This window comes from Zeus faber (genome assembly GCF_960531495.2).
Source record: "Zeus faber genome assembly, chromosome: 4".
Lineage (NCBI taxonomy): Eukaryota > Metazoa > Chordata > Actinopteri > Zeiformes > Zeidae > Zeus > Zeus faber.
The window spans coordinates 1,970,001-1,984,120 of record NC_137191.1 but is presented as its reverse complement, the minus strand read 5'-3'; the positions used below and the strand labels follow the sequence as shown (position 1 = coordinate 1,984,120).

The following is a 14,120-nucleotide window of genomic DNA, read 5'->3' as shown; positions in this document are numbered from 1 at the left end:
GGAGCCAGGCACCGCGAGAGAGGGAAGCGCCGAGAGCCGCCGCTATGGAGGGGATGCAGGCATACGGGGCCGGGAAGGCCGGCGGGGCGTTCGACCCCGTCACGTTCTTCCAGCAGCCGCACACAGTGCTCCGCATCGTGTCGTGGGTGAGTGTGCCGCCCGCCGCGTTTCGCGACCCGCCAGCCCCGCGCGGTGGACGCGGCTCCCCGCGGGGATATTGTGCGCTCCGCCATCCCTCCCTGGCCTCCCCGCAGCGCGGCCGGTCTTCTCACATTGCCACATGCAGACCGGATTATTATACATAGCTTATTATTTGAAAGCATGTCCGTGTCGTTGGCCCGATACACTCGGCCTACATGCAGTGAAGCGTACACCTAGAAACCCTCCCTTCAACTTCTATTCCACCTGTCATATTTATTTATACCCGCAGACCTGGGGCGCAGCACGGGGTCCGAATCCTTGAAGATCAGCTCCTTTCGTCGGACAATCCATGCAAAGTCCAACGCTCTGTACGCGGGTCCACAATTAAAGGGATGGTCGTGAAGCACAACAAAATCAAATCTCCAATCACCGTTAAAGTGGTAATTCGTGAGATTATTTTGTCAAAGAAAATCCCAGATATTATACTTTCCTACTTAACTCAATGTATGTATGTGTGTGTTGATGTGCCCCCCTGTACGCCGTGTCCATTGCTGGTGGCGGGGTCCGCCAGGCGAGACGTTTGACTAAGCATCGTAACTGGTTGTGGTCAGTAAACTGTAGATACCGACAGAGAAGGACCACAAATATCCTCCGCCACCCCAAGTGAGGGAGCGTAAAACTGAACAAATCGGTGGGTCACAAGAAGGCAACCTTTGGAAGGAAGGGAGTGACGGCCTCTCGAGGGGGAACCCAGACGCCGAGAAGAAAAGCACGTTGCAGTTCCAAATGGAATTCTGGGACTTGTACTATGATCCACGCAACACAGAAAATCTGATGGATTGGCGCTTTAAAGTCACAGTTTTGGTCATATATATCCTATCCTATCCTATCCTATCATATCATATATCATATCATATCATATCATAAGCTGCAAGAACAGACACTGCCCATGTACATTTAAACACAGTGGGCTCTTGCTTCGGTATATTATAACAATACGGTTTGGCTTTGTATTTAAGGAAAAAAAATAAAACATTCAAGTTAAAAGGTGTAAAAAATGTTTTTATAGTAGTCTGCCACAAATAACTAGTGTAACGCTCTGTGTTTATGACTGTGGGTGGAGGGAGGTGATGGGGGTTCATTGGTGGGTTGTTATCATTTGTTTAAGTTCATCTGATTGCGGGGGGGGGTCCAGGATAGTGGATAATTCAAATATTAATTTCTGGTATTTATTTATATATAAGTTTAATACTTTAAAAACGATTCGCAACCAAAAAATAAATAAAATAAAAACAGTACTACAGTTAGTTATTTTAGTGTAGAACAGGTATATACAGTATTTTCACACAGTCAGACCGGTGCGTGGTGCCTTCGCTTTGTGAACCTGACAGCGGGTGCGCTCCTCTTCAGACAGGGCACCTCCCTGCGCGGGAGGAGCCGAGGACATCTCTTATGTAAACGTAAACAAACAACACAACATAAAAACGTGCCAAAAAACCCCCCCAAAAAAACAGAAGGGCTCATCCCCCGGCGAGACTCGGTTCCCACCCGCTCCTGCAAAGGAGTCGTTCAGAAGAGCCCGATCGTTTCGCGTTTCAGTGGAAAAGGCCGCGCAGCCCCCCCCCCCCCCCCCCCCGCGCAGTTGAAAGAATAGTCAACCTCCCGCGGCAAAACGGAGAAAGGCCAACGTGGCCGGCGGTGCTGCAACGGCGGACCCGAGGCAGCGCTCACCACACGCCGCCCCGCGCCCGTACGCCGCGCCGAGGCGTCCGGTGGACCCCCAGGTCCAAGGTCGAGGTTCGAGAGGTTTATTCGTCACGTCCATATACAGACCGTGACGCCGCGGCTCACGTTCCATAACGTGCCCTGCACCGCTGCACCCTCGAATTTAAACAAGTATCGAGAGCATCGAGTGCACAAGATGCATGTTCACGTCACGGACCGGGCGGCTCCGTGGTCACATGGGGCCCGTGTGGATCAGCTGATCCACAAGATTTACGGCTCAAAGGGAATGTTGTTGCCGTGATTTGCTCCGGGGAAGGCTCTCGTGATGTCATCATTCGGGGGGGTTGCGCCACAGAGACCGGCTTTAGCTCCGTCTGCTTGGCTCGTCCCGATGCATTCCAGGCTGCCGCCACCTGCCCCGACCGCCGTGCAGGGGCGGTGGCCGGGGGCAGTCTTTCCCCCTTTATGATTTTCCAAGATAATTAATGATTTTGATGCGCAATTATTTGAGGAACCCCGGCGCTGGCTACACATTTCCCCTTGGACCCTTCATACGGAGGTGTCGTGGCGAGGTAATCAAGGGCGCAGCTCATAACATTAATTACGGGCGTGTTGTGTCTGGGTACGAGCTGATGAGCCCCGCTTCCTGGCGCGCACGCCGCTCCAGCCTTCCCTCCTCCCTTTTTGCCCCCGAGCCCGTGGGTTCGCTCCGCCCGAGCGCCGCCCTCCCTCCCTCCTGCTCGCGTGCGCGGCGGGAACGCTCACGCAGAAGTCCGAAAATATTGTTTTCCGTTGTTTGTTTTTTTTTGGCGCTTCCGCGGCGGGGCGGGACATTTCCGCCCCGGAACACGTGACACAGAGCGTCGGAACGTTGTATTCGACTTTGCTTTGTGACATCATATACCGTTCATAGCCATCGTGTCTGGAGTCACTGTTGAGCAGCCGCGCCCACCGGTCCGACTCGTCCTTAGAGAGCCGGATGACCTCAACGTCTTTGTCATGACCGCCCTATCTCACGGGCTTTCCCTCGATCGCAGCTCCCGGGAGCGCTCGCCGTTTTGTCAAATCTTCAAGCGCACCTTTAAACAGCTCGCGCCCAGCGGCACAAACGTCGGGCCCCTGGGTCCCAATTCAGGCCTTTGCGTGCCGCAGGATCGGGCTTTTTGGCGCGGGAGCCGTCGAGTCTTTTCTGTCCGCCCGAGTGGCAGAGAGAACCGGGGCCGAAGCGTTTGACATCGGGGCTCCGGAAAATTCCACCGTTCATATTTGTAGCGGCGCGTCATCGTTGAAATTCAGTGGGTCTTTATGAACGGATAAATACATTTTCTCCTCGACATTGTGGCCGTTCATCCGTGCCAGCGGTGAGGCCCGTTGAGTGGGTTAGAGCGTCCGGCGCCTGTGAAGCCTCTGAGGCGGGGGGGGCCAGATGGGGATGTCTGGGCTCCACGTACACCCAGGGACCTTACGGCGACGTCCGTTTTTATTATTTTAAATTCAGCTGGAGATTCACCAGGTCGACCCGGTCTGACGCCCTCCCTGCCTTCGAGATGACTTCGGCTTGGACACCGTATCCATGGCAACCAAGCGAGCCTGATTTCCGATGTGATGCGGGGTGTGTGTGTGTGTGTGTGTGTGTGTGTGTGTGTGCGCGCGCGCGCGCGGGAGGGGTAGGAGGCAGCAGCTATCAGTTGGAAGAGTTGAAGGGTCACAGAGGAAGGAGGGAGAGAGGGAGAGAGAGGGAGAGAGAGAGAGAGAGAGAGAGAGAGAGAGAGAGAGAGAGAGAGAGAGAGAGAGAGAGAGAGAGAGAGAGAGAGAGAGAGAGAGAGAGAGAGAGAGAGAGAGAGAGAGAGAGAGAGAGAGAGAGAGAGAGAGAGAGAGAGAGAGAGAGAGAGAGAGAGAGAGAGAGACCGTTCATAACCAACACTCATCTCTAACTGCTCTCTCTCTCTCTCCTACCTCTACTGAATCATTAGGGCTGAGAGTGTGAAGGTGGAGGTGATAATGAGTGCTACATGGAAAGGTGTGTGTGTGTGTGTGCGTGCGTGTGTGTGTGTGTGTGTGCGTGCGTGCGCGCGCGCAACAACAGACAGATCAAGACCACAGCTTCCCTTGTGACGTCTTACCTCTGCCTAATTGGTCAACAGCATATTGTGCATTTCTTTAAATAACTGTTAAAAGGAACGACACATTGCTTCTTATTAGAAGAGCTGTTTTAATTATGATACCCCTTATGTTCTCATTATGTTTTTAATCTGTTTCCTATTTACATTTTCATATTTTATATTTCCGTATTGTATTTTATTTAGATTAATTTTTTTAGTTCTGTCCCAGAGGCAGATATTTGCATTTGATGATAATAACGTTCATGTTAACTCGAGGTCCTTGCAGATGAGGATCTCGAGGTGGAATAGAGGACGGATCGACTGAAACGCCCACAAATATCCTGGACACAAATAAACAAAGTCAGATCACATTCGCAGTTTTGAATTTAATCAGCGCTAATTGAGCCGCTTGTATGTTCGCTTGCTGCACCGCCTTGGGCGCCAGTGTTGGAACCAGTGAGTTTTCTGCGCGGCAACAGCATTTTGATGTTCTGGTGCGTCTCGGCGCTGGGTCTGCGTGTGCGTCAGCGAAGAAAAGGATGGTGAATAAGGAACGCAGGGAACGGGGGCGACCGGGACGGAGGTTGTTGTGGTTGAAAGCAGACTAAAGCCCCTCATAAGCTGATTGGCCGTAAATAATCCAGACCACACGTCTACCGGCTGTAATGACATGGAAGCCATGACGTGCTCATCACTGGCTCATTTTGGAATTCAAGGCCGACAAAATGAAATACCGCCATCATGTGCGAGAGATACCTCAATAATGACAATCTGACGATTTGCTTAAATTGTTTTATTATTATTATTATTTTTTTATTCACGCAGCCGGTCGTTGATGTTGGGAACGCCGCACTCCCGCGAAACAAACAAACTGAGACCCCGCCTGGTTGACGGGAACCAAAAATCTTTTTTTTTCTTTTTCGAAACGAGCAGAGAACCTCGAGGCATTCGGAGACAGAGACGCGGTCTGTCCCTCTGGCGGGTGAGGGCGGGCGGGAGCCGTCGCTGGCGTGGCTTTGTGCCGCCTGTGCGACGCCGCAGACGCTGGGAATTTAACCGGGAGCGTTGGGGAAGCTCGGGGAAAAAAAAAAAAAGAAAAAGAACGAGAGGAGAGTCGTCTTGTGACTACGCCGCACGAGAGGCATGTGGGGAGCGGCCACAGCAGCTGTGTGAAGGTGTTCAGGTGGAAGAACGACGGCCTATGAAACAAAGCGTCAGTCGTTGCACTTTTCTATCACGTTATGCTCCTCAACGGCGACATCTGAACGACATCACAGACATGACCGCTCTCCTAGCACGACGACGTGGTGTCACATCGCCCTGCGCGCGCACACACACGATTCAAATCAATATGCTTTGATTAAAAAGGCAACAGTGTGATCCATAATCAGGGGTTCAGGCTTCTACTGTGTATTTTAAGGCTCCTAAGGATTCATGGAAATTCCGCCCAGTAAATGCGTTGCACCTTTTGAGAATACCTTTACAATTATTGGACAATTATTGGACAATTATTGGACAACAAGCCCAAATCCTATAATGCATTTATTTTTCTCTGATGCAGGCCCCTCCTCCTTTTCCGTAGGCTCAGGTTCTTTTATTCACTGTGCTGATTGTGTGTGTGTGCGTGCGTGTGTCTGACACTGACAGTATTTGTTTGCATGTGCATTTTGCGATGGGAAATTCAGCCCAGCAGATGCGTCACACGTTCTGGGTTTTCACGGATAAAAGGGTCACCGTGATTTAAGACGGACCTCCGCGTCGCACCTCTCCACCGCGTACAAGCGGCGGTAGCCCTGCGTTATTCCCACGGGGTCGGTGCTGAGTTGGATCACAAATGGCCCCGTGGGCTGCTGCGCTGCAAATTAAAAGTTTGAAACGTTACGGAGGTGAAGCCAGAGGTTTTCCACCCGCAGTGCACGTGCTCCAAGGTACACCTGGCACATTGCACAGCATTCTGCATCCTGCTGTCGCTGTGCACGCACGCACAAACACACACACACACACACACACACACACAAACTTGCACAGGTTGCATTGTTGTTGCCTATGTGCTAAAATTCAGATGAGGCTTGAAAGCTATTGTTTGTGTGTGTGTGTGTGTGTGTGTGTGTGTGTGTGTGTGTGTGTGTGTGTGTGTGTGTGTGTGTGTGTGTGTGTGTGTGTGTGTGTGTGTGTGTGTGTGTGTGCGCATTCTCTCGTAACCAAACATCCATGGCGGCATCTGAAGGAACGGTCGATGTTATGTCGCGAGTTTTATTTGCTGTTCCACAAACGCAAAGACAGTTGACGGCAAACCAGACGGGACAGTTTACATTATCACAACCGCGCGTCTAAAAAGTTCCGGAGAGCATGTACGTTTTTGCTCGACAAATAACGGGTGATTACAGCTCCGGACGGCGGCGCACAAAACAAACAAATGATGTTTTGGGGCCGGTGTCGGGAGCTGCCACGCTTTTCACGTCCGGGCGGCACGTTAGCGGAGCAGGTGACCGGCGGCGGAGAGCGAGAGAGAGACGGGCGCTGGGACGGTGCCCTCCAGGGAAAACTGAAACAGACACGTTTTTCCTAATTGTCCCGCCCATCGAGTCTTCCCTGCCCGTCAACAGGGCAGGAAGAATATGTTGACAGTTGGGTTCATTTTAGCTGATGAATGTGAAATTCAAATTTGTAACCATATTTAATCATAGAAATAATTTTATTTTTTATAAAATAATGATTTTATTTAAATGTGCTTTTTTTTGGGCGATATCCGGTATATATTTTATCGATCACATCCCGATGAAGGTATTTGAACACTATTGGGAACTCTGGACACAACCATGCAATGCTGTTGTGGTGTGAAGGTGAGGGGCAGGGAGATTGATGTGGCGCGACAGACGGACTGATTTTATTTGGTGCTCACTGTTTTTATTTATTATCCTGGATCCCAAGCAAACGCTCAGTCTCTTCCCTTTTTTTTTTTGGAACTTTGAGACCATGTTTTTTTTAGATTGAGAAAAGAGAAAAAAGGGAGTTCAAAGATATTTTCAGTTGTTTCTATGATACGCAGAACGCCTTATTATCGCGGCATTTTAGTTATTTATTTCAGTTATTGTTGCACTTTTCGCCGACTCCCACAATTTTACTGCAACAACACACAAACTTTCGTAAGTCACATCGCAAGCTTTTTGTGACGCGTCGCCGCAAAACAGGCCTTTTTGCCCGCGACGATCACACAAAAAAATTAGCATTCTCTCCGTGTCTCGTCTCTCGGCCTGTTTCTCTTTCTCTGCGCTCGCTCCCGCGCTCCCGTCGACTCACATGACCTGGTCCCTAACGGCCCGGGCTGCCGTCTCAACTCGTGTTTTGCATGAAGCCGGGAATGCCCAAAACATTGAGGTAGCCCCGGGTGGGGAGGGTGGGGACTGGGTAACTGGATTGACCCAGATACCCCAGCGCTCCCTCTGATCGGCTGCAGGGACGTCTCCTCAGTGTTTGGTGTCTAGATGAAGCGTCTTGTCTCCCCTTTCTTTCCCTCGCTGCCTTTGAAATTAATATAAATCCGCATTGGTTTCCACACACACACACACACACACAGACACAGACACGCACACCCGCACACACACACACACACAAGGACACAGAACAACAGGCACATACTAGCGTTAACCCTTCTATGTGCTGCTGCTGCTGCCATGGCGACAACCGCAATCAAATATTCCCGGACCAGACCAGCATAGTGCTGCAGGCAATAAGCGCACGCACACATGTGCACACACGTGCACACACACACACACACGCGCACGCACGCATACACACGCACACATGCAGACACGCATGCACCCACACGCGCGCGCGCACACACACACACACACACACACACACACACACACACACACAGGCGCACGCACGCATACACACGCACACATGCAGACACGCATGCACCCACACGCGCGCGCGCACACACACACACACACACACACACACACACACACACACACACACACACACACACACACACACACACACACACACACGCGCACGCACGCATACACACGCATGCACCCACACGCGCACACACACACACACACCAGGCGGGGCGTGGCTCGTGTTCCTGACACTCGAGGACAGTTATTCTGCACCTTTTTTTCCTTAAAGGACCCTTGAGGTCAATCTGCATTTGGCCATAGACCACATTTGATGACATATTGTTTCTGGGCCCCCATCCTGAGAAGACTTGAACTGCCAGATTTAATTGAGTTTCTACACTGTAGTTAGAGGGACGACGGTGACATTAGGCTGCGGTTACACTTCGTCGCGATCGGATGCTCCGGATCAGACCACAGACCTCGCATCCCGGCTTCCTGACCTGGCACGCGAGCTCTGTGGCCGGATCGGGAATCGGATCTCGTGTCCCGCGTGTGATGTTAAAATGATTTGGTGGCGGTGAAATGGCGCTGGTTGCCATGGAATCCGTTTTGTTATCGTTATATCTTAAAGTGGTATTAAGTGCCGGGTGTGTACCGGCTTCCCGTGACGAGGTGTGTGGACGCGCTGGTGGCTTCATGTTGTGAACGGGACCTTCGTCACCCCCCGCGATTTATTTTTCGTTGGCCAGTTGTTGCCGACGACCGCCGACTTTCCTGTGGGACGCGTCTGGGGCGGGGTCAGTGGGGTCAGAGGGCTGACGTGGTCCACATCTGGACCCGAGCGGTGATCGGATCCTAAACGTCGCAACGAAGCGACAAGCGTGACTCCATTACCGGACAAAAAGTCAAAATCCTAGAATGCGTTTTTCTGACGCTGGCCCCTCGTCCTTTTCTGCACGCTCAGGTTCTTTTATGCACTGCACTGATGTTATATATGCCAGAGCACACTGGCTGTGTGTGTGTGTGTGTGTGTGTGTGTGTGTGTGCGCGCGCGCAGGGTAGGGGCTTTTCTAGCAATGATAGTATTTGGTTGTATGTGCATTTTGCGATGCCAGAGGAGGCTGTCTGTCTGCCGGTGTCTTTTGTTTATTTTCTATGGTCTTTGTGACAGAGCACTGTCTGGATTTCATTGCGCGTGTGTGTGTGTGTGTGTGTGTGTGTGTGTGTGTGTGTGTGTGTGTGTGTGTGTGTGTGTGTGTGTGTGTGTGTGTGTGTGTGTGTGTGTGTGTGTGTGTGTGTGTGTGTGTGTGTGTGTGTGTGTGTGCCGCACTGAGGCTCGGCTCAGTTGACCGGCGCTGACAATGTCGCTCTAAAGAGCCTTTGACTCGGGACAACAGCGGCTTTAAATCATTCACAACGCGCTGGACCCGAGCGGCCGGATCCCGGAGACCTGCTTCACCTGACGACCCTACGTTTTGATTTTGTTTGGGGAACAGAATATGTACAAAACATGTTGGTGATATGTCAGTGATATGCAACGTGACATGTATTTTGATAGCCCAAAATACTAAGTATCTGCGACTGAGAAATGCATGAAAACAGTTATATAGCAGGATGAATACATGATGTTACATTATGAAAGAATTTCAACGCGCACCTCAAACAGGTCTGAGGCACACTTTTACACACACACACACACACACACACACACACACACGCACACACTGTCTTATGGCCATTGGTGTTCCAAACTTGGAATTCGTAAGTGACCCTTTGATAGTCACAAGATCAGGACCCCACGTGGTAGCCCCACAATGCCCGCTTTCATCAGGGGACCGTGTGATCCGGGGATCACGCGCACGCACACACACACACACACACCCACACACACACAGACTCCCTTCCAGGAGGCGGGTGGGGTTCTGATAGCTAAGTCTCATCACATGTTCCCTCTGGTCCAAAATTAACTTATTGGTCAATCCACCCGTGGCAGGTAGAGTAATGTGAGAGGAAGGACTCATCTGCTGAAGGCATCACGCATCAGGCATTACTTCATTTAAGACCCATCACTCACCAGAGAAACTAGCAGGACAACAACAACAACAACAACAACAACAACAACAACAACAACCACCACCAAACCGGGAACATTGGGACGGTGCTCATCAATCCGTCGGCACAGAGAGTGGGGAGCGTCCCTGGGTGAAGGTGGAAGACCTCCGTGTTATTGTGGGATGGAGGCTCACCGGGGGGGGGGGGGGCGGAGGCGGCAGGAGCTGTTTTTTTGGGTGAAGCACACGTGGGGGGGCAGGGGAGGCGAAACAGGAACACGGAAAAGCGCAAGGTTTAAAAAAAGGAGAGAGTGAAAGGAGAAAAGAGTGTGTGTGTTGACTTTCATGGGAAGGAGGAAGTGAGTAGTTGTCAAACGAGAGGGAATCACTGACACCGCCCTGCTCGTGTATTTGTATTTGTACTGAAGTGTATTTTCACGTGTCCGTGCAGCACATTTCAAAGCCACTATCTCTACGTTAAACTCCGCTCTATATTGGACTGGATATGACAAGTACTTTATTTAACTCACTTTTACTGGAGTCATTTTGTGTGTTTGCGTCTTCCACCACTCGGCTGACAAGAACACACACACACACACACACACACACACACACCGTGCAAGTCCATCCTTCTTCCCCTGTAGCGGCGTGGTAGTCTACTTCTCTTTGTAGCGCAGGTGCACACAGCCATCACCAAGCACTTGTGTGTGTGTGTGTGTGTGTGTGTGTGTGTGTGTGTGTGGGGGGGGGTGTTTGTTCAAGAAAGCAAGAGACATGAACACTGGTTTTCTGAAGAGTTCCCCCCTCAGGCTGAGCAGTGGCTGTAACTAAGGGGGGGGGGGGGAGAGAGAGAGAGAGAGAGAGAGAGAGAGAGAGAGAGAGAGAGAGAGGATGATGAAGCCTGGATAAAAATAGCACCGCCTCGGCAACCCCTCTGCCCCCATTGCATTGCCTCCTCTCTCTCTCCCTAATGAAATTAACTTAACACACACACAGACGCACCGCCCTCCCTCTGCCTCCGCCCTCCCATTTCTCCTGCCATCCCTCCACCAACCCCTCCTTACAGGGAGACCACTTCAAGGAGGGAGGTTAAAGAGCGACCTCTGGTCCTGAAGGGACAGGGAGAGGGAGAGAGGGGGGGAGAGAGAGAGAGACAGACAGACAGACAGCGGGCGGGGGTATATAAGACTTTATAGCTAAACTTTTCCAGTTTCCCCTCAGTTTTGGAGGATTTGAAACCCAGCTTTCGTCTTGTGTGTCATCCCCTCACGCACAGTCTCCAGCGTCTGCAGTTGTGTTTTTTAATGTTGTCAATCGGTTTGACTCGCTTGACTGACGACTGAACGCGGAGGCGGAGCCGCTTCATTCCGTCCTGGCGGTGTTCAACACCAGGACGTCTCCTCCGAGCTCTGCAGGGAGACCCACACCAACCAAAATGCACCAGGACCCTTTTCCAAGGTGGAGAAACGACATTCATCAACCGACGCAATGCACACACGGGCGGTGACACTGATGGAGGCTGGGCGGAGGCTGGGCGGAGGCCGGGGGGAGGCCTGGTGGAGGCCGGGGGGAGGCCGGGGGGAGGCTGGATGGAGGCTAATTTTTTAAAAATTATCCCAATTCCTTTTAAAGTGATAATACCTACGATTATTTTGGTTAAAGCATCTCATATTTGATGCTATATTTAGCTCCGGTTTTGGGCAAGTTTCTTTTATAATGTAGTTTTTTAAATATTACTGTTTACTTTCATTTGAAAGTAATGAGTTACTTTACAATATTACGTTCTGTGGGAGGTAATAAGTCACTTATTACACTACTTTTAAGTTACTCACCAAAATAAGCGCAGAAGTCCGACTCGGCATTATAACATGTCTTCTACATGCACTACAACACGAAACAGAAAGCTGTGTGTGTGTGTGTTTGTGTGTGTGTGTCAGTAGGGTAGAGGTGACGGTGTAGAGGAGGCAGGGAAGAGGAGGTGCGGTAGAGGTGACGGAATAGAGGTGACGGGGAAGATGTGACGGGGAAGAGGTGACGGGGAAGAGGTGACGGGAAAAGGAGGCGGGGAAGAGGTGACGGGGTAAAGGTGACGGGGTGGAGGTGACGGGGTAAAGGTGACGGGGTGGAGGTGACTGTGTAGAGGAGGCATGGAAGAGGGGACGGGTGGAGGTGACGGTGTAGATGAGGCGGGGAAGAGGGGACGGGTGGAGGTGACGTGTAGAGGAGGCGAGGAAGCGGTCACAGGCAACAGATGACGGGGAAGAGGAGGTGGGGAAAAGGAGGCAGGGTAGAGGTGACGGGGAAGAGGAGGTGGGGAAGAGGAGGCAGGGTAGAGGTGACGGGGAAGAGGTGACGGGGAAGAGGAGGCGGGGAAGAGGAGGCAGGGAAGAGGTGACGGGGAAGAGGTGACGGGGAAGAGGTGACGGGGAAGAGGAGGCAGGGAAGAGGAGGTGGGGAAGAGGTGACGGGGAAGAGGTGACGGGGAAGAGGAGGCAGGGAAGAGGAGGCAGGGAAGAGGAGGTGGGGAAAAGGAGGCAGGGTAGAGGTGACGGGGAAGAGGAGGTGGGGAAGAGGAGGCAGGGTAGAGGTGACGGGGAAGAGGAGGCGGGGAAGAGGTGACGGGGAAGAGGTGACGGGGAAGAGGAGGCAGGGAAGAGGAGGCGGTGTAGAGGTGGTGGGGAAGAGGAGGCGGGGTAGAGGTGACGGGGTAGAGGAGGCGGGGAAGAGGGGATGGGTGGAGGTGACGGTGTAGAGGTGACGGGGAAGAGGAGGCGGGGGAAGAGGAGGCGGGGTAGAGGTGACGGGGGAAGAGGAGGCGGGGTAGAGGTGACGGGTAGAGGTGACGGGCTGGAGGTGACGGTGTAGAGGAGGCGGGGAAGAGGAGGCGGGGTAGAGGTGACGGCTGGAGGTGACGGGCTGGAGGTGACGGTGTAGAGGAGGCGGGGAAGAGGGGACGGGTGGAGGTGACGGTGTAGAGGAGGTGGGGAAGAGGTGACGGGGAAGAGGTGACGGGGGACGGGGAAGAGGGGACGTGGTGGAGGTGACGGTGTAGAGGAGGCGGGGACTGCGAGGTGCAGGTCCGGGTGTGAGGGCGTTTCCTCCAAACCACACCTGGTACATCAGGCTCAGTTTGAACAACATGTCCGACGCCTCCATATTGTATTATTTGTCAATATTTTGGGGATAATTAAGGATATAGAAATCATCAGTCGTGTGGATTTTATGACCAAGCGGGTGGAGGCGTCAGGGAAGTTCAGCAAACTGCATTACTTTATACCGTGATGCAGCCCTGACATTATCAGAGAAGAAAACCTACTTTATTGATTGGACGTTTCACACATTTCTTTTTGATTTTTTGTTTTTTTCCGGGCGGAGTTTAAATAAACCACTTGATTCAGGTGGAGCTTTCATATGTGTTTATTCGTCTCTCCGCCCGGCGCGAACACTAGAACCCCGAACAGCGTTCTACTGGAGCTCCCCTTCCATCCGCTACCGCTCTCACCCTCTCTCCCCCCCCCCGCAGCTCTTCTCCATCGTGATCTTCGGCTGCATCGCCAACGAGGGCTACATCAACCGGCCCAACGAGGTGGAGGAGTACTGCATCTTCAACCGCAACCAGAGCGCCTGCAACTACGGCGTGTTCATGGGCTCGCTGGCCTTCCTGTGCTGCGTGGCCTTCCTGGCGCTGGACGTCTACTTCCCCCAGATCAGCAGCGTCAAGGACCGCAAGAAGGCGGTGCTGGCCGACGTGGGCGTGTCGGGTGGGTGTCCGAGCCGATCGATCGATTCGGCTCTTTCATCGGCAGCGACGCGGGCGTCACCGGAGTCGCACACAAATTTATTTCATTGTTTTGATGTATTTACAACGACTGAATGAATTTGTTGTGTTAGATTTTTTTTTTATTGCGCGCTGAGAGGTGGCCAGCAATTCTCACCAGGTGCAAAATGTCAATATAGATCGATACAGAATGGTTCTGTATGGTGAGCTGGAAATGGGATGCAGCAACAGGTGGAGCAGGTGTGAGGGCAAATGTAGAAGTATAGAGAATATGGGGAAGGTGTAGGAGACGTGTGCTGAGCATTTTATTTCTGATGGAGAGAAGCAGCCATGGTTGTTTGTAGTATGATATATTGTAGTATTAGTACATGTAATATTTAGTGTTAGATTTATACAGTATATATATATATTCAACACGAATGGTTCTCCTTGTGTTTTCGTGCGATGAGGCAGCGCAGATCTTTGCGTTTTCATG

The 14,120-nt window shown here is 51.9% G+C and overlaps 1 protein-coding gene across 2 annotated transcripts in view; it reads left to right on the top strand.

The window, feature by feature from the left end:
- Positions 1–44: 44 nt before the first annotated feature.
- LOC307229314 (synaptogyrin-1-like) overlaps positions 45–14,120 on the top strand; it is a gene marked incomplete at both ends in the record, with an annotated part of 21,964 nt that continues 7,888 nt past the window's right edge. For both annotated transcript variants that reach the window (XM_079999285.1, XM_079999286.1), the window contains 2 exons: positions 45–146; positions 13,391–13,628. In XM_079999285.1, coding sequence (XP_079855411.1) covers positions 45–146; positions 13,391–13,628 — 340 coding nt within the window. The remainder of the gene's footprint in view (positions 147–13,390; positions 13,629–14,120) is intronic.